This window comes from Halichoerus grypus, chromosome 2 (genome assembly GCF_964656455.1).
Source record: "Halichoerus grypus chromosome 2, mHalGry1.hap1.1, whole genome shotgun sequence".
In the NCBI taxonomy this organism is placed as follows: Eukaryota; Metazoa; Chordata; class Mammalia; order Carnivora; family Phocidae; genus Halichoerus; species Halichoerus grypus.
The window spans coordinates 155,005,179-155,025,196 of record NC_135713.1 but is presented as its reverse complement, the minus strand read 5'-3'; the positions used below and the strand labels follow the sequence as shown (position 1 = coordinate 155,025,196).

The window sequence follows — 20,018 nt, the reverse complement described above, 5'->3', positions numbered from 1 at the left end:
GAGCTCCGCTCTGAACTGGAGTCAACACTCCGCCCAGTCCCAACGCTCTGCAATGACAGGGAGCCCGGGGTGCGGGGGCATCAGGCACACAGGGCATCCCTGTGTTGGTGGGAGCTCAGCTGACACCTGGGAGGTAAGGGGGGGGAGGTAAGGCTGGGGGAGAGCAGACAAAGAGAGAATATTCCAGACAGAGCACAGAGTGGAGCATGCACGGGAAGCCTGAATGGGCTCAGGGCTCTGGCTGGCCACAGGCTCCTGGTGCCGGACACGTCCCTGTTCACGTGCCACATGGAAGGTGGACGTGGCTTTCAGAGCAAGGTGGAGAGCGAGTGTTGACAAACGACAGCCCCCAGGCCAAATCCTGCCCACCACCTGTTATTGTAAATAATGGTTTATGGGCACACGGCCGAGCCCATCATTGACATATTACTACGGCTACTTCCACGCCACACTGGTGGACCTGAACAGATGCCACAGAGGCTTTCCGGCTGCAGAGCCTAAAGCACTTACAATCTGGCCCTTTGCAGAAAAAGTTGGCCAACCCCTCTTGGAGAACCCTGGACAAAGGTCTATGGGCTCGTCCAAGCTTGGGTGGGATCTGGAGCTTCAGTTGTCTGATTCGGAAACCCACGGGCCATCATCCTGCATCACCCTGCTCCCTTAGACCTCTTCCCGTGGAGAAGAAAGTCTGAGAAAGTTCTCTCATCAACTCATCTCACTATTAAAAATGCTCATTGTTTTCCTGCTTCTCAACAGAGCCCATTCCCACGATGCGGCAACCAGCATCATCGTATTAAAACAGAAATCAGATCACACTTGCAAAAAATCCACACTCCTTACCACGGCCTCTAACACCCTGCGTGGCCGGCCCACGTCTACCCCTGCCACACTCGAAACCCGTGTCTGATTTCTGTGCCTTAAACACGCCAGGTCTGCACCTGCCTCAGGGCCTTTGCACTTGCTATGCCCTCTACCTGGAATGTTCTTCCTCCAGATCTCTCCGTGGCCGGCTCCTGCTCGTCAGTCAGCTACCAGATCAAATGCCACCAGCTTAGGACCACACTATCAAAAGTAATTCCCTCCGGGACGCCTGGTGGCTCAGTTGGCTGAGCTCCTGACTCTTGGTTTCCGCTCAGGTCATGATCTCAGGGCCATGAGTTCAAGCCCCGTGTCGGGCTCTCTGCTCAGCGGGGATTCTGCTTGGGATTCTTTCTCTCCCTCTGCCCTTCGCCCTGGCTCGTGTGTGCTCTAAATAAACAAATAAATAAATAAAATCTTTCTAAAAAAGTGACTCCCTCTCCCCAGTGTTCCTTGAACACATCACCTGTCTGATCCTGTCTGAGCATCATGCCCTGAAGTTATTTATGGTATACTTCCTGTCTCCGCCAATACAGTGTAAGCTGTACAAAGAGTTTGTTTTGTTCGTGAATGAAACTTGAACTCAAGTAGACTCTCGATGCCACTAACATTTGGATTAGTGTGATTTTTCCATTTTCTGGTAGCCACGTTAAAAAAATAAATTAAAAGAAACAAGTGAAATTAATTGTATAATAGATTCTACTTAATCCAATATATGCAAAATACTACCATTTCAACATGCACTCAACATCAAAAATTACAGAGATATTTTAGGCTCTTTGCCAGAAAAAAAACCATTTGAAATTTGGGAGGCTCTGAAACATTTTTCTATTTCAATTTCAATTCTGAGCACTCAACAGTCACGGGTGGCCAAGTGACCAACATAGGAGCCCCTGAGGACTGAAAACAGTGTTTCCCTCTATCTGATGCTGCTCCAAATGCTATCCATTCAAACTGCTTTAATCCCACAACCGTCCTAGGAAGGAGATGCTATCACCAGCCCTGTTTCACAGACGGGGAAACTGAGGCAGTCTAGATTCACCCAGTCTGGCTCCGTAGTCTGTGCCTTTAACCACCACCCCGATTGCCTTTAATCCTTGTCTGAAGTCACGGATGACTTAAGTGGTGGAATTTCGCAGAAAGGATCCAGTGTCCTGGGAAATGGAATGAAAACAAGAATGCGAATGGGGAATGGCTCTGAGATAGACTATGCAGAGGTCTCGTTGCCCAGAAATCACTCAGCTGCAATGTCGCCCACACACCGGAGGAAAGCAAGAAAGGAAAATATTGGAACCCCCACAACCGATGTAAAAGACTGAGTAAGACGCAGATCCCCCCAAAGAGAAAGGTGACTCTTCCTTGCCACGCGAGCTTACTGGGCTCGGCCGTCTGTGTGCTCAGTCCAGATGAAAGCCTTTGGCTAAGAAAGAGGGGTGGATATGCCAAAGTCAACATAGGGAGTCGCTGCCTGCCTGAACCCAAGGGAAGCAACAAACAGCAAAGCATGAAAAGCTGACCCTAAGAACCCACGGAGCTTTGCCAACGTGGAGGGGCCTCATACCCACACGGGGCCAAGCCCCTGAGAGCATCCTTCTCACAGAATGTTCCTTGCAGATTTTATTTCCCACCCTTGATGATTCTGGAAGACGGGCTGCACTAGTTTGCACAGCACACTGCCCACTCTTTCTGGCCTGTGGAACTGCTAGGCATCCTGCAAGACCCACTCAAGCATGCCAGCCTCTGTGGGATCCTGGGTTTCCCGCTCCCCTCTCTACACCCACACCCTGTTGTCCTTGTAAGGATGGCGCCATGCTCGTCTCCATGCTTGTCAACTGTGGGGAACCGACAGGGCTCCATTCATGGACCCCCAGGACCCAGGACAACATCGGGGACGTGATAAGCTCCGTGTAAACTATTTGGGAAGACCACAGTACAGAGACCAGTGGCAGGGAATGGACAGGGAGATCCTCGGAAGGAAACGGCAGGCCCATGGTGGGCTGAGTTAGTGCCTGTGTTAACGGAACCGCTGAGACGCGGTCACTGCTGAAGACCCACGAGGTGAGAGATGGATCAATGCAATCAGGGGAACCATGAGAAGGAGCGGGGACAGAGGAAAGCCTAGTTACCAGGGAGAAGGAGAAAAGAAGAGGCAGAGGAACACGGAGAAGGTATGGCTGGTGACAGCGAGGACAGTCACAATGATGATTGAAATGAAGGTGGCCCCTGAGCATAAGGTCAGAGCCACGCCAGTGCCCTTGAAATATACAGACTATTCCATTCAACACATCAACGGCCCTCTGCTCTAAGGAGGGTGCCCGTTACCCCACTTCACAGACGCAGGACGCAAGCCGGGGTCCTAGAGCCTGTGAGTGGGTAGGGAGGAGTCACACCCAGGTCTGCCCAGCTCCAACTCCAACACCCTGGGTCAGCTGATCTCACCGTCCCGAGAGCTCCAACGTCATCTGTGGCCATCATGTCAACCCCTTCTAGAACAAGACATTCCTGGCTCCCTGGGGATGAGACAAAGAAGAATCCCACTTCCCTCGAGGGGCTGAGGTTGACCAGAAGTTTCTCAGAGTTCAGGTGTATGGCCCACAGCCCCAAACCGATCCTTGCAAACGGGGACTCTGATCTGCCTGAGCTTCCAAGACCTCTGCATAGGAGTCTTTCTTGGGTCAGTGGGCAGAAGGGTGGGGGGCCCCCTGGGTCAGGGCCTCTCTGTGCCCAGCCAGGGAGGCAGGGAGGCAGGGAGGGGAAGCTTCCAGCCTCTGGCCACACTGCCGTGGAGAGCTGGGTCAGTCCCAGACAGGAGGAGAGAGCCAGGGGTGGGGGGTGGGGGGGCTGATGAAAAGCCTGGGCACTGGGAACCAGGGCCTCCAGCTCAGCCTAACGCCGGATGACCAGACTGCCAGGCTGTCCAAGTGACCGACTGCCCACTGACGTTACACTGAGGGCCACAGAAGGGACACACAGCCTTTACGGGAGCTCTGTAGCACGCAGCTGCGTAACCAGTACCTGCGTGCTGGCCCCTACGTCCATCCTAGGAAGGAGCCGTGTCATCATTCATTCATTCACTCCCTGCACAGTCACGGAGAACCCGTGATCTTCCAGGCAACGCCCCTGGTCCAGAGACACTACAGTGAAGACAAAGACAAAACCCCTGCTTTGTGGAGCTTACATTCTGATAGCGGCAAAGACAGTGAACCAAAGGGCCAACAAGTGCACGATGTGAGTTAGACGGCATACGTGCTCGGAAGAAAGTAAGGCAGGGGACCGGTGCGGACGAGGAGTTAGGCAAGGTGGTGCCGTCAGAGCATCGGATTTCGCAGCACCGAGATCTGGTGACGGAAAGTTTCCGGCCAAAAATCAAAAGAGGGAAAGAGCCCAAGGTAGGCATGGACTGGACATGAGGAGGGACAGGGTCTGGATTCCAGCAAGAGACACGGAAGGTGGCAGGAGCAGCGAGGGGTCCGGCCACGCGGAGCTGTGACAAAGCGCCCCTCTGTCAGCTGCCCATGCTTCATTCCCAGTCTCCACAAAGCTTAAACAGTCACGTCCCTTGGCTCCCTTCGTCTGCCATTATAACACACAGCTTTGACAAGAGGCAGGATGACTGATTGCTCATTTATACAACTCACAGTAGTGTGTGGCCGGGACATAAATATTTATTTCCTCCAGCTGAGGCCACTCTTGATAACGGGGGGAGTTGGGTATCAAAAGTTTGGACCCCCAACACGTGATGTCACCTGCTACTGGGAGGGACAGGTACCCCGCTGTCCCCCAGTGGCCCCCGGCCAGGCTCTTTAGGGCTGAGTCAGGCCAGGCAGATGCTAAGTCTCCATTCTTACCCACCCTTGAAGACCAAGCAAGCCCGCCCCCCCCCTCCGCCCCCTACAAGCCTCTAGGGACTGCGGCTCCAGATCCTGGTGCATTTCCCGATGCCTGGCTCTACCCGACTCTCCGATCCATTCTGGTATTTCTGCTTAACCCCACTGCTGCACAGTGACCCCATCAGAGCTGCAGACTGGTCCCTCCCCCTCGGCGCACCTGCGTCCTCCACTCCTTCTGCCCCGCCTGCCATGGGGAGGACGTGTCTCTGCAGCCCGCTAACCTGGGCCAGCCGGGCTCGAGCTGCTGGGTCTTGAGGTGCACCCATGCTCCACAGCCCTCAAGATGTTTCCCTCACTTGCCAGTCTCCCTCTCAGCTCCGGTTCTCAAAGTTTACTGAACATGAGAACCAACCACATGGGAAGCTCTTGAAAAATAGCAATGTCCAGGTACCACTCCTGACCAATTAATGCAGAATCTTTGGGGGTGAGGGCCAAGCATGAGTAGTTTCAGAACTGTGTACACGAGTCCATTGTGCAGCCAGGGCTGAGGCTCCCTACGCTAAAGGGAGCTTCTTCCACCTGAATGCGCTTATGCATCATCTGAAGATCATGTTAAAGAGCAGATTCTGACTCAGTACTTCTGGGAAAGGGCCCAAGGTTCTGCATTGCTAACCAATTCCCATGGGGATGCAGTGACAGCCGGTGCATGGACCACACTGTCCATCACGCATCTCCCTTTAAAGTCGAGAAGGGACTTCTGGAAGCGTTAGCTAAAGGGCTCTTCCAGAAGGAAAGAGGAATTTTCTAACATGGGGATAGGAGCTCCTATACCTAAGAAAACTTATAGGGTCCACCTGTACAATAAAGTGTCTCCCGGAATTAAAATCAAACCCTAGGGGCGCCCGGTTGGCTCGGTCGGTAGAGCACGCGAGTCTTGATCTCTGAGTTTTAAGCTCGAGCCCCACACTGGGTGTAGAGATTACTTAAAAATGAAATATTTAAAATAAAATAAAATAAAATAAAAATTTAAATAAAGTGTTTAACAGAGGACCCAGCGCATAGTAGGTGCTCAACAAATGGTACTTTTGCTACTCATGTTCTCTCTGTATTATTATTATTAAGGCAGCACTTACCCCATTTCCTAATCTAACCAGGCATGTGCTTTGGGCATCCAAAAACTGGATGGAGCCCTACAAAACCCGACAAACCACTTTCGCCCTCAGAAGATGCCCTGTGGGTGGGGGCCAAGCACAGGAACGCCTGGGTCCAGGGGCTTTCATCTCGGACACAACCCCACCGACCCTGCCTTGTCTAAGAATACCAGTGCCTTTGGTTTTCCCTCTTTTTTTTTTTTTTTTTAACTAACTTGCCGTGAGCCGTGGATATACTTCTATAGTCCGGTCACAGCTCACAGGGAGCGTGTGCTATGCGTCAGGACCAGTTTTAAGTCTTCTAGTCGGTTTAACTCATTATATATCCGTAAAACAACTCAGGGAAGCAGATACTATTAGCCTCAAGGGCAGACAAGGACACTCAGACCAAGCGGCCTGCCAAGGTCATATACGGAGTAAGTCACAGGGCCAGAAAACAGACAGGGGATTGTACTTCAAAGCCCAGGCTTTTCCAACGCCTCTCTAACTTCCCTTGCTAAGTGATTTCACTAAAATGCAGGTTCTCGGGTGCCTGTGTGGTTCAGTCGGTGAAGCGTCTGCCTTGGGCTCAGGTCATGGTCCCAGGGTCCTGGGATCGAGCCCCATTATCGGGCTCCCTGCTCCGCGGGGAGCCTGCTTCTCCCTCTCACTCTCCCTCTGTGCTCTTTCTCTCTCTCAAATAAATAAATAAAATCTTTTTTAAAAAATGCAGGTTCTCCTTCAGCAGGGTGAGCTGGAGCCTGAGACACGGCATCTCTCACGAACCCCCTGGGAATGCTGATGTGGGCGGTCCACGGACCTCACTTTGAGTAGCAGAACGACTCATTCTATGACGCCTCCCGGTATTTCTGCCACCGTACCCTTCCGACCAGTGGTTCGTTGGTTCGAGGGGTGACAAAAATCACAATGAATCTCCCCTTTGGACACTTAAGGAAAGTTCTGTTGAAACTTCTGCTCCAATTGCAACATTTTGTGGCAAAGGATATCAGCAGCTGTATGGAAAAGCCGTTGAGCCCAGGAGAGGCTGTAGGAGTCTGAGGGTTATGAAATTGCTTTTAAATTTAAGTGTCACCGCTACTGAGAGCACTCTCTGGACCAGGGAAACCAGGCCCCTCTCGAAAGACAAAGTGAAGAGTCCCCGGTGGAGAAATACAGGGTGGGATTTCTCCAAACAAGCATGGAAGTGAATCACAGAACTGTAAGTTTTCCTTCTCGGATTACCAAGAGAGGATATACACCAAGACCAGAATAAATGATAAAGCTTCCTGCCCAGAAATGTGTTTAAGAGCCAATTGGGACTGTCCACTTAATCAGCCTAGATTCAGCAGCTGGGAGCAAGCAGGCTGGTGAATGAGACACAGGAAATCAGAGCAGAGTGGGGTCGGGGTAAACTCCCAGAAGCACACTGGACACCAGGGTGACCTGAAGTTCCAAGATCGCAGATGAGGTTCCAGGGAAGCCTGACTTCAAACCGTGAGTCTTCAGGAAAACAAAAATACCCTCCTCAACCTTAATGGTAACACCAAGGTTGGATTAAACAGCCATCGACGAAAATAAGGATTGGTTAGAATGGTACCTTTAGGCCATTTTCCACCACCCGGCGATCCTCAAACTTTGCTCCACAATGGAATCAGCTGGGAAGATTTCAGCACCCACCTCCCCGCCTCATGCTCGCGCCACACTCCCGCATCCATTAAATCACACCCTCTGGGTGCAGGACTCAGGTATCCCTCGTTCTGAAAGCTCCCCGGGGTGATTCCAACGTGCAGCCAAGTTTGAGAACCACCGGCATAGCCTTGTAGGGTCTTTACTCATAAAATGAGGAATCCATCTGGACCAATGGTTCTTCACCTTGTCTGAGGGTTAGAATCACCTTGGGAAGGTTTTCACAAGCAATGATGCCAGTAGCATCCCTGGAAATTCGGGTTAATGTGTAGGGCCTAGGCATCAGCATTTTCAAGAGCTCCTAGGTGATCCTGATGTGCAGCTAGATAGATGACTCACGGTCTGGATGTTTTTGCCAAGATTCCTTCCATTGCTTACATCTTAAGCATCTATAATAGTAAGGCTAAAAGTGCATCTTAGATCTCTCGTCTTTACTTTTAAATCAGGGATTTCTAACTCTGGAAGGGTTCGCAAATCCCCTTATATCATATTAAAAATGTTGGATGAATACACGTGTTTATGTACAGGTGCATGTTTTTGAAGATGAATGTCCTTCCCTTCTATCAGATCCTCAAAAGGTTTCAGTAGATTACCTGAAAGGCAAGTACATGGTTTCTGATTTAATAAATTGAAGCAAGTTCAAGAATGAATGGAAAAGAAATTTGATCTCGGCAGCGTGTTCACTACACTTTTGAATTTGGGCCATACCTCCTGGCACCAAGCGACTGACTGTGCGTCCTTCCAGCAGGTAAAGTTCAGACCCCTATAGCCCCATCCTCCAAAAGGCGTTAGGGTGACGGATGTCAAGCTTTCAGATCCAAGTTGCACTTGGAAGGAGACTATCCACTCAGACCCTTGGGGTTCATGTCCCCAACTGGTTTAGGATGTTAGGATTTTTGAGTCCTGACTGTTGCAACCTCTATGTCTGGGTCTGGAGCCTGGCTTTCTTCCTCCCCATGTGTCCTTGGGAAAAATTGCTGAACTTTCCTGTTCCTCTTATGAAATGGGGACAATATAAGTCCTTTTAAGATTGCTGTGAAAGATAAGTAAGGAAATACATGTAAAATGCTCAGCATATCACTTGGCGCAGAGCAAGACCCAAATAAATGGGAGTTATATTACCATATTGCTGATGTTTTTATGACCATTAACATCTCAGTGATCTTGCCCAAGTCGCTAAATTTCACTGAGCTTCATTTATTGATCCATACGGCAAGAAAAATACACCCTGCTTCGTTTCCTTTGTGGGGTTATCGTGATGACTGCTAGAACATGGCAACTCATTATATATTTGGGGGAATCTACAGAACACAGGACAAGGTCACCCTATAATACAGACATAACCCCTACTCTCAGGAAGTACATTCCAATAGTTGGGACTGACTATGGCAATTTCTCATTACGTATCTGGCGTTCTGGGCAACCTAAACCATCCCATCCAGTGGGCAAGTGGGGGACCACACTCCACCACGTCCACCACAAGCCTCCTATCAGGTAAGAGAGTACACCAACCACTGACTCAATCACGCGTGCCCTGAATCGTCCGCTATCCTCCAGCCAGGACAGCCAATGGCCCTCCCCAGGAGACGGTCCCCAGGCTCATCCACACGCCCCGGCCTGCCCAGTAGAGTCTTCCCCCAGCACCGTGGAGCACCACCTGCCCCACTGGAGTGAAGCATCACCAACACCTCACATCAGCGCCCCCACCCCCACCCCAGCAAAGACGCAAGGCAAGGCGATCAGCGCTCACTTACCTGGAGTCGGCTTGGCCGTGCGCACGGGGGTGTAGTGGTTCTTGGAGGACGATCTGACCGGTGTGTTCTCTTTGGGAGAGGTATTGATAGCCGAGATAGTTTCTCTTTCACAGTGTGCTATGGGGATTGGTCCCTGTTGTCTTAAGATGTCGGCCAGAGCCCTAAACAAGGAGGAGATCACACAGTGAGATTCACTGAGCAGGTGGACACAACCACAGAGGGAGCTGGCTTACTTCCGTGGGCCCTTTGATGGACAGAGCTACGGAGGAGACGCACACACGGTATTTTGTTCTCAGGCGCCACAGCTACGTTGGGTACTGGTCCCGGGGTGGGGGGTGGGGGAGGATGCAGGGTAGAGGATGCCATGCCTGGGGGTACAGGCATTAAAGGGCAGTGATTATGGTTTCTGCCTTCAATGTATGTCACCTGAGCCCTTTCAAAATACTGGCTACCCAAACACCCCCCTATGCTTGGCAGATGCGTGCAGAGCCAGCCAGCAGGACACCCCCGCAGGACATCTGTAGCCTCGATTCCAGCAGCAGGTTACTCATAACACGGGCACAATTGCCCCTTTGAGAAACACCCACCGGGTGGCACGTACTGTATACTGGGGACCCAGCTCTCTGCCTGGGCAGCTCAGTTGGTGAAGCGTCTGCCTTTGGCTCAGGTCATGATCCCAGGGTCCTGGGATCGAGCCCCGCATGGGGCTCCCTGCTCAGCGGGGAGTCTGCTTCTGTCCCTCCCCCCACCTTGTGCTCACTCTCTCTCTCTCTCTCTCTCTCTCTCTCAAATAAATAAATAAATAAACCAAAAAAAAAAACAAAGAATGAATGAAAGGTGTGATGTAACTGCAAAGACAGGACATACAGATAACAAAGTAAACACCTGACCACATGGACGGTGTGGACCGTGACTGCAGCTGGAGCTTAGAGGAGGCAACAAAATACACAAACATGGACAGGAAGAAACAGGGGTGCACGGAGATGCTGCCACGGCTGGAGCGCCACGCCCCCCTGCAAGAGACCCAGCTACCCCAACTCTGAGCTACTTGTATTCACTCAACACGTCCCTTCAACCACCAAACGTGCATTTACCGAGGACCCAGCGTGCATGCGTCACCGCAGAGCCAAAGGTAAACAGGACACAGTTCCCACCACCTAAGGGCTCACAATTTGGGCGAAATCAGTATGTGGTTTCTGAGTTAATAAATTGAAGCAAGGGTTTCAAACAGGACTCACTCGGTGGGGGATGCTGTGTGACCTGTGGGTGTGTGACCACTGTTCGTGGAAAGGACAGAGACAGGCAGGGATAGTCGGAAGTGGCGAAGGCGAGTGTGGACAAGCTACAAGAGACCCCGCCACCCAGAGAAGGAAGGCCACCTTAGGGCCAGGTCCCCAGTTCTGAGTGCACCCCTGTTTTGTACAAGCTAGGCAGGGACTCTTCCGTCTACTCAGGTCGTCCCTAAGATGTGGGCAAGGTGCCACGCCCCCAGGCCTCCCTGCCCCCCCACCAGCCTGGCCCCCCCCCCCCCGCTTCATTCACACCGGGACTCCAGCGCCCGGCACCCTGCCTCCTCGCAGTCTAAAAGCGTGTCTGAGAGTGAATTGTTGCCTTCCATTACGCTGACTCTGACATGCTGAACCTTCCGAGGAGAAGAGCATCAACCTGGCAATCTTATCATTTACTGGCATTTATATAGCAATTTCAGATGTTCCAAACGCTTTACCCTGGCTGGCATTCTCGTCTCTCCGGCTGAAAAGGGAGGAACAGACACTGGGGTGGACCAAGCAGTGAGGGAGAACACAGGAGCTCCTGAGGTTGGCGAAGGAGGTTCAGGCAGACCCGGGGTCCGGGTAAGGGACCTGAGATTCAGGGTGTGGGAATGAGAAGCACGCACCGCCCTGAAAGGTTGAGAGATTTGGGTCCTAATCCCAAATGAGCTGTTCGACTTTGGGCAGCTCTGCTAACCTCTTAAATGGAAATCTGATCTTTTCTCCCCCATCAGCAAGACAAAGGGTTTAAACAAACATGACCCTTCCAATTAGATCCCTTCTAATTCCAAAATGTTATAAATATTTTCTTTATTTGTCACCACAAATCCACGCAAGCTATCTTGATTTCCTTCGTTCCTCTGGTTATCAAAGACACTTTCCTACCATGTTCCCATGGTAAGGAAACAGGGAGCTTGAAAGTTATAACAGAAATGTAGGCCAATGGAATAGAACTGAGAGCCCAGAAATAAACTCATACGTCTATGGTCAATTGATTTTCAACAAGGGTTCCAAGATCACTCAACGGGGAAAGAGCAGTTTCCACTACAAATGGTGCTGGGACAAGTGGATAGCCACATGCAAAAGAATGAAGTTGGACCCTTCATTCACACCAGATGCAAAAATTAACTCAAAGTGCATCACGGAGCTAATTATTAGAGCTGAAACTGTAAACTCTTTGAAGAAAGTATAGAAGTACATCTTTGTGACCTCAGGTTTCACAGGGTTTCATGTATATGACACCGAAATCACGAGCAAGCAAAGAAAAAAGTAGAAATCCTGGACTCTGCCAAAATTAAAAACTTGTCTGCATCCCAGGATATCATCCAGAAAATGCAACACAACCATCAAGAATGGGAGAAAATATTTGTAAATCGTGTGTCTGAGAGGCGACTTATATTCAGAATACATAAAGAACCCTCACAACTCAACAATAAATGACAACAAACAACCCAATCTAAAAATGGACGAAGGATAGAAAAGACATTTCTCCAAAGAAGGTGCACATGAAAAGCAGCTCAGCATCATTAGTCATCGTGGAAATGGAAATCAAAACCACGATGAGACATCCGTTCACACCTACTCAAAGAGCTATCACCAAGAAGTCGGATAATACCAAGTGGTGGCAAGCCTGTGGAGAAATGGGAGTCTTCATTCACTACTGCTAGGAAGGTAAAATGGTGCAGGCCTTTTGGTAAAGAGTTGGGCAGTCCCTCAAAAGGTTAAACATACAGTCACCCTACAGACCAGCAATTCTACTCCTAAGTAGAGACCCAAGAGAAATAAAAACTCATGTCTACACAACATCTGTTTATGAAGGTTCCTAGCAGCATCACCAATAATCACCAGAAGGTGGGAAGAGCCCAGATGTCCATCGACTGATGAGTGGATAAACAAAATGTGGAATACTCACACAGTGGGTTATTTACTCTCCCTTTTTTTTTTTTTAGATTTTATTTATTTATTTGAGAGAGAGAGAGCGCAAGCATGAATAGGGGTGAGAGGGAGAAGCAGACTCCCCACTGAGCAGGGAACCCAATGCAGGACTCGATCCCAGGACCCCGGGATCATGACCTGAGCCAAAGGCAGATGCTTCACAGACTGAGCCACCCAGGCGCCCCTTATTCAGCCTGAAAAAGCAACGATATACTAATAAATGCCTTGAAAACATCATGCTAAGTGAAAGAAGCCAGTCACCAAAGACCATGTGTTATGGGATTCTATTTACAGAAAATGTCCAGATTAGGCAGATCCATAGAGACGGAAAGTAGATTTCCGTTGACTGGGGACTGCGGGAGGGGAAAGTGGGGAGTGAATGCTAATAGGTATGGGGTTTTTTCTGGGGGAGACGAACATGTTCTCAAAGGATAGCTAGACAACTCGTGGAATGTAGAGAAAGCACCAAATTGTACACTCGAAAATGTAAGGATGAATTTTATGGCAGGTGCATTACATTTCAATAAAGCTGCTACTACAAAAAAAAAAAAGTATATATTAATTTTCTTTCTGTTTCTTGCCTCTCAAGTTTTTATAGAGACTCCTACCCCTCTGAGGACTGTGAAGGGGGATGGGGTCTTGTGGTTAAGTCCACTGCTTTGGGGAGGCCAAGACAGTCTCCATGGGTGCTTCTCTATGGTGATTCTGCGCCCCACCCCCAAGGGGGGACGGCAGTTGGCAACGTCCAGAGACATTTTTGGCAGTCACGCCTGGGGAGGGAAGTGCTGTTGGCTTCTGGTGAGCAGAGGCCAAGGGTGCTGCTAAACAGGCCAGCCCCCACAATAAAGAATGATCTGGCCCAAAATGTCAACAGTGGCGAGCTTAAGAAATCCTGAGCTACCTCTGTGTGGCACGAGGGAAAGCCAGTCTTTGATTAAGGCTCAATGCAATCCAGCTCCACAGATATCTACTGAGCAGCCCGTACTAGGATCAGACACGGGGCTGGGCCAGAGATGCCGAAAGGAAGGTCCCCAAGCAGTGGGCCTGTCTGTCGGGGCCTTTGTTGTATCGTGCCTGGCCACGTTACATAAACATAGGAAGGAGTGAAGGTCAGCCATGTCCCCACCTTTGTGGGGCTTTCAGCTCCTATCCCCCGCTTTGGTCCACACTGACAGTGTCCGTGGCAATTTCCGAGGAGATTTGCCCCGGGGCTCATCAGCCAAGGAGGATGCAGCAGAGATGAGATTTTCGAACGGAGCTCCCCTCTCGAAGGATGGGGGGGCTCTTGACTCCCAGCCCCTGAGAAGCCCTGCAGGACGCGGGCTCTGAGGACTCAGGGGTGGAGGAAAGATACTTTTCTGAAGACCATCAGGCTCGGTGGAGAGCGGTGTGCTTGGGTCTGGCTTGCGACTGGAGAAGGAGTTTTACCTGGGGTACAGCCAGGCCGTCTCCTCGTGAAGAGAGTGACTTGCACTGTATCCTTTCCAGATGCCCGCTTGGCTGGGCTGAGCTGGGCAGCGTGGCCAAAGGGGAGGGATGCAACTAGTGAAGCTGTTCCCGAAGAGGCAGGCTCTCTAAGGGTAGGTCCCTGCCCTGTGTGGTCCTAATAAAGAGCATGGTATCCAGGGACACGCTCCCGGTCCCCCCACCTTCTGGCAAGGGGAGAGGTGGCCCTAATTTCCAGGCGGTGTCCTTAGGAGCGGTGCCCTCTGGCAGCCCCCCTCACACCCTGTTCCCTCAGCCCCTCAGCTCGTGACCTCCCTTCCTTGTTCCCGTTCCTCTGCTCCTCTCCATCTTCCATCCCCTTCTCCCCAGGGTGCTTGATAAATATTATTCTAATTCTGAAACGTGCCATCCCAGTCTCACCTAATTAATCTGGATGCGCCCCAGGAAATGGGTTAGGGCCTGAGCTATTTTCCAACCACGGGAAAGAAAATCGGTCACTGAGGAACAGGGAGGCGGGGCTTGTGGGATGGGGAGAGTGGGCAGCCACTTCCAGGTCCGAGAGTGGGGCAGAAGGAAGGAGAGCAGGCAGGTGGAGGGAGTAAGGCAGGGACTCAGAGCCACAGAGAGGCAGGGGGGAGGCAGAGGGGGAGGCAGAGACTGGACACGAGAGAAGGGGACACAGACAAGGGGACAGAACCAGGCAGGGACAAGTAGGTGGAGGGAACAAAAGGGAAAGTGAGGCCGGGAGGGGGAGGGCTCAGACTGCGGAGGGGCAGAGGGGGCAGGACAGAGCCAGGCAAGCGAGGACAGAGGGGGTTTCCGAGCCAATGACCAACCCCACCCGAAACCCTCGGCCCCCCACAAGCGTCTCATTTAAGAACCTGAAGAATTGGGGCGCCTGGCTGACTCAGCTGGTGGAGCATGTGACTCTTGATCTCAGGGTCGTATGTTGGGCATAAAGTTTACTTAATATAATAAAATAAATAAATAAATAAATAAATAATAAATAAATAAAATCAAAATTAAAATTAAAATTAAAAAAAAAAAAACTTGAAGAATCTTGTTGATCGTCCTTCTCCTCCCAACCTCCCCTGCCCCAGCACCACATTTGCTGCCCTATCAGGATATGTCTAACAAAAGCATGCTTTTTGCCTGAATTGCCTGGATCACGGCCTTGGTTCGCTGCTCCCTTTGGCACATGGATTCCTTGGCTTTTGTGGATGCGTGGCGAGCAGGGGAGAGTAAATTAACTGGGCAGCAAATCGGAGCAGGGAAAACAGTCGTTTGTGAGCATTCAGGCCAGGAAACTTCAGGGGTTCTCAGGAGCCCCCATCTGTGTCTTCACCATCTTCATCTCTGAGACACCCCCTCACCTCTGCGCCGCACTAACCAGGTTCTACACACGCTCGCCTGCCTGATCCGCCGTGACACCCACTCGAACCCTGCGTGACGCTGGCAGGTGGTACCGCCCCGATATTTAACCAGGAACTGAGGCTCGGACGGATTCTAGGACTGGAACGTGATGGAAGAGAAATTTAAATCCGGGGCGCGTGACCCGAGTCTGCGTGTCCTTTTGCTCACGGGACCGCTGCTTATTATGTTCATCTCACTGACCCGTGCTGGGTCCACTTGCGCCAGTGAGTCCTTCTGGTCTCTCCAGCTGGGTCGGCCAATTTAGCAAATGCCAGCTAACATTTAGGCACGGAGAAACGATCAGTAAAGGAGCAATTTGGATCAAGACCCCTGATTTACCTGCTTGAAAACCTTGGTTAATAGTGCCAGCAATCCCAAGGAAACGGAAATGTGTTTGAACGTCCCAAAGTGTTGACTTATCTGGGTACCAGGGACCAAGCCCGGTCAACATTTTGATGTGCTGCCACCTGCATTCAAGAGACATGGAATCTTTCTAAAAAGGGCACGTGATTCCCCTTGACAAGAGAGAAATAAAACCTTCATACCTTTGCTTCATGACCTTGCCTGCTTGGGAAATTCAGCAGGAACTCAAAGACTTAGGAAATGGACCGCTATCATTGATCGAGCAATTACTATGTGCCAGACACCAATGCTAAACTCTCACATGCACCGTAACCTCTAATCCTCAAAATGACATGATTTGGTAGATGCTATCAGTAGCCACAATTAACTGCTGAAAGTACTAAGATTTTTGCAAGGTTAGCTATAATCTGCCCGAGGGCACACAACTAGGAGGTGGTAAATCCAGATTCCACCAACGGGTAGGTTAAGAGACAGAGGGCCGCCTTTACACCACCAGATTATCCATTCATCCACTCCGTCACATTTGTTTCTCCACCTAATGCATCCCTCTAATGATCTCTGAACACAAGGTTCTAGAGAGTGCTCAATCGTTACTGGAAAAATTGGCCCAAAGAGAAGCAGCTCCCGCTCAGCTACCCATTTCTAGCAACCTTCGTGAGTCATCAACATCAGCCGCTTGGAACGTTTTTACATTGTTTTGAGCAGGCAACTGTTTTGTCCCACCAAGTCCTGAGCAGAACACCAGCATACTCACTAAGACCCTTGTTCTGCACGAGGCCCCAGTGAGAAGCCACTGTGCCTGGGCTTCGTGGAGTTTCTGTCTCGGGAGTTCCGAGCCACATAAATGCCACAGATGGGGAAAAAGTAAGTTCACCTACTGTCCAGTAAGCTTTTCTCTGCCAAGGGCAAGGCAAGCTGACTCGCTTCGACCCCTAACTGTGCCCTTACGCTTTCCGGGAAGAGTAGGAAGACATTTCTGCTGTTGGATAGGTATGATAAAAGGCCAAACAGATCGACTATTCCATGGATAAGCTATTCTGGTTAATGTTCTTACTCCTGAGGACTAATGAGAACACTCTTGATCTTGAAGAATTTTCTCAACGCATTCCTGCCTAATTAAGTAGAATATACTGAATATAATTAATTTTTTTTTTTTTTAAGAGTGCAAGTTTCTTCCATGAGAGGGCCACCAGCCTAATCTTTAGCTCTCTTTGGAGAACACTAAGCAAAATGCAGACTGTTCTAGGAAAATGGAGCTATTCGTGTAAAAACTGCAGGATGAACCATGAAAGGTTGTTTTTTTTTTTTTTTTTTTAATTTTTTCCTCCTTAAGTAAATCTCTGATGGCTACTTTTGTATTTGTCCTAGAAATAGAATGTGGACATTCTATTCTAGTTAAATCAAATATTCTGGTTATCTGAGTTCCAGAGAACGGAGCTTTTGCATGATGCTGGGAAGAGCTAGCGTCCTCTGTAACCTCATCCTCCTACCTGTTTACTGGGCAGTCGGCATGCCTTTAATTCTCCAAAATACGCACTCCGGACAATCGAAGTGAATATATTTTTAATAAACACGGACCAAGGAGAACGGCTTCATTTAGTTCTTATTCCTGGTTCTCTCACAGTCCACTTGAAAAACACAGCTGCTGGCTTTGTGTGTGCACAAGACCACTCTCCTCATACAGAGAGGCTCCAAATGGGTGTGGAGATCTCCTTTGTTGTGGTAACAATGTTTGTGCATCTGCACTGAGCTGTTCTGGGGGTCTGAGTTGTCCCCGGGCACAATCGGAATTCATCGTGGCCAATGAACACCGCGGGACCCAGGGAGGGAAGGCTCGGCCCGCCTGCTTTGTTTTCCAGGCAAGCAGGGCACGTTGCTCCATCCCGACGGGCACCTGTTGGGGGTCTGTCACGTGACGGCCAGCCACGAGCCAGGCGGAATGTAGACGTGCCTCCTCTGGGGCACCCCCGTCCGCCCGTCAGAGCATCCCCTCCACACACTGCATTCCTGGCCTCATGAATCATGTGAAAATTTACCCGGGAGTGGGAAACTGGGTAGCGTCAACACCAAGTCTAGACTTTCCAGAAATACCTGGATTGTCTGAGAATGAATCAAAGACCTCGATGGGCCAAGGACGACCACCACTTCGAACTGGGGAAAACAAAAATGCTCCCCACAATTTGTCAGCAGAGCCACGTGGGCAGTCGGGTGACACAGGAGTTAACAGATGTACCTGCCACTGGTTTTTTTCTTTTGTTTTCTTGGCATCGGTGCACAGACCGAAATCCACGGCTGAGGCAAAATGAAGGTGGGGTAGCCTCGTGGGGATGCTGGAGCAAGAGTCCCTGGGTGGGAACGCTGACCACTTAGTACACTGGCGATCACCAGTTAGTTACGTAAGTGCCCGGTGGTTCTGTTTCCTCATTGAAAAAATAAAGCTGAAATAATAAGGCCAAAAAGAATGTCTACCTCTTAAGAGTTATTACGAAGATTAAATGAGTTAATATTCGTAAAGCACTTAGGACAGGACCTGGCAACCAGGAAGCGCTATGTAAATATTTGATTAATAAATAAATCCAGAGACAACCTCCTCGTGTCTGCAACAGGCTCAGCCCACAGGACCACAGCAGAAGTATGGGTGGAAGAGGGGCATCCCGGGGGACTGACTCCACGGCGCCAGATGAGCAAAACTCTGGGTGTGAACAGGGAGCCACTTGGCACGCTCTGGCCACAGGTCGTCCTGGAAGGGACCACCCACGTTCCGTCTTTTCCGCTCAGGCCTCAGGACAGGCATGCCTCTGGTCACACAGCAGTCTTCCCTGAACCCTGAACCTGGCCTCCTACAGCCAAGTGCAAACAGACAGCCAATCTGTTCCTCTCTGCGAGGCCGTCACAAACTGTGCTTCTGCTAGACCACGAGGAAGCTCCAAGATGAAGTACCACCGAAAAGCAAGGAGACTCACATCATGAGCAAAACAAATCAGGATTCCAGCAGGGCATAAAAGAGCAAACGCATCACACTGGCCAGGGCAACGTTTGCTGCAAAGGATTCAGCTGGAGTTTTGTCTTTTTTTCCCTTCATTCTTCCTACTTCCCTTTTCCTTCTTTTTCCTTCCTTCCTTCCTTCTTTAAAAAAAAAAAGCATAGGGGCGCCCGGGTGGCTCAGTCATTAGGCGTCTGCCTTTGGCTCAGGTCATGATCCCAGAGTCCTGGGATCGAGCCCCGCATAGGGCTCCCTGCTCCGCAGGAAGCCTGCTTCTCCCTCTCCCACTCCCCCCGCTTGTGTTCCCTCTCTCGCTGTGTCTCTGTCAAATAAATAAGTAAAATCTTTAAAAAAATAAAAAAATTTAAAAAAGAGCATAAACATGACTGGCATTTCCAAGCTCAAGTATCTTCGCATCAACGCAACCATCAGAAGAGTGGGGTACACATAAAGACCACCCGATACCCTCCCCATTTTAATTACTTAAGCCATCTATTCGTTCACCCACATTACCTGAGCACCCACCTTGTGCCAGGCACTACTCTAGGCGTAAAATACAGGTGTGAACAAGACAAGCAAACACACGTGTCATCCCAACATCATGGTCGGGGAGACGGACAAGTGCCTAGCCCTGGAGACCAACCAATTTCCCAAAAGGAACCTTCAGATGTTTACGAGGTGCCTGAATGACTGAGACCTGCATGTTGCTCTTGGAAATGTCACTTGGGGGTTCTGTTAGAGATTTATAAGCCCATTTCTATGTGACCCTCCTTCACACAGGCACAAACACTTGAATGCGTGTCCTGTGAGGAACAGACTCATAACTAGGGATGAGTTTATCCAAGAAAAAGGGAGATTGAAGGGGGCATGCCCTGCTATCTTCATAGAGAAAGAAGTCTTCTTGTCTTCCAGAAGAAAGGATACATTTCCTCTGGGTTGCCCCACTCGGTATGCCTCATGCCAAGAAGTCAATGTTGGCTCCCGGTAAGAATTAACGAGAATTATGTCCTAACAACCTAATGGACAGCTCCAGGAATGGAGAGAGCCCAGGTCTCGATGCACATGTATGGGAGGACTAAAACACCTCCTAAGTCCCTTTCACCCAAGAGATTCTATGAGTTTAAGATGCTAAAAACAAGTCACTGGAGGCCATTTGCAGACAGCATTCTTACCTGACGGGAGTGTGTAAGGAAAATGCATTTTCTCCCAGGGCAGTTGGATTTGACGGTACGGATGTATACTCTGCTTGCCTCAACCTCCCAAGGATGCTGAGATCAGAATGCGGCCAGAGACGAGCACACCTCCACAACTTGATAGCCCCCATCCCACAGCCAGGCTAACAGACTAAA

The 20,018-nt window shown here is 50.2% G+C and overlaps 1 protein-coding gene across 4 annotated transcripts in view; it reads right to left on the bottom strand.

Moving 5' to 3' along the window:
* Positions 1-20,018, bottom strand: part of SHISA6 (shisa family member 6) — a 270,807-nt gene that overhangs the window by 238,728 nt on the left and 12,061 nt on the right. For all 4 annotated transcript variants that reach the window (XM_036105274.2, XM_078066436.1, XM_078066437.1 and 1 more), the window contains exon 2: positions 9,259-9,419. In XM_036105274.2, the coding sequence (XP_035961167.2) occupies positions 9,259-9,419 (161 nt within the window). The remainder of the gene's footprint in view (positions 1-9,258; positions 9,420-20,018) is intronic.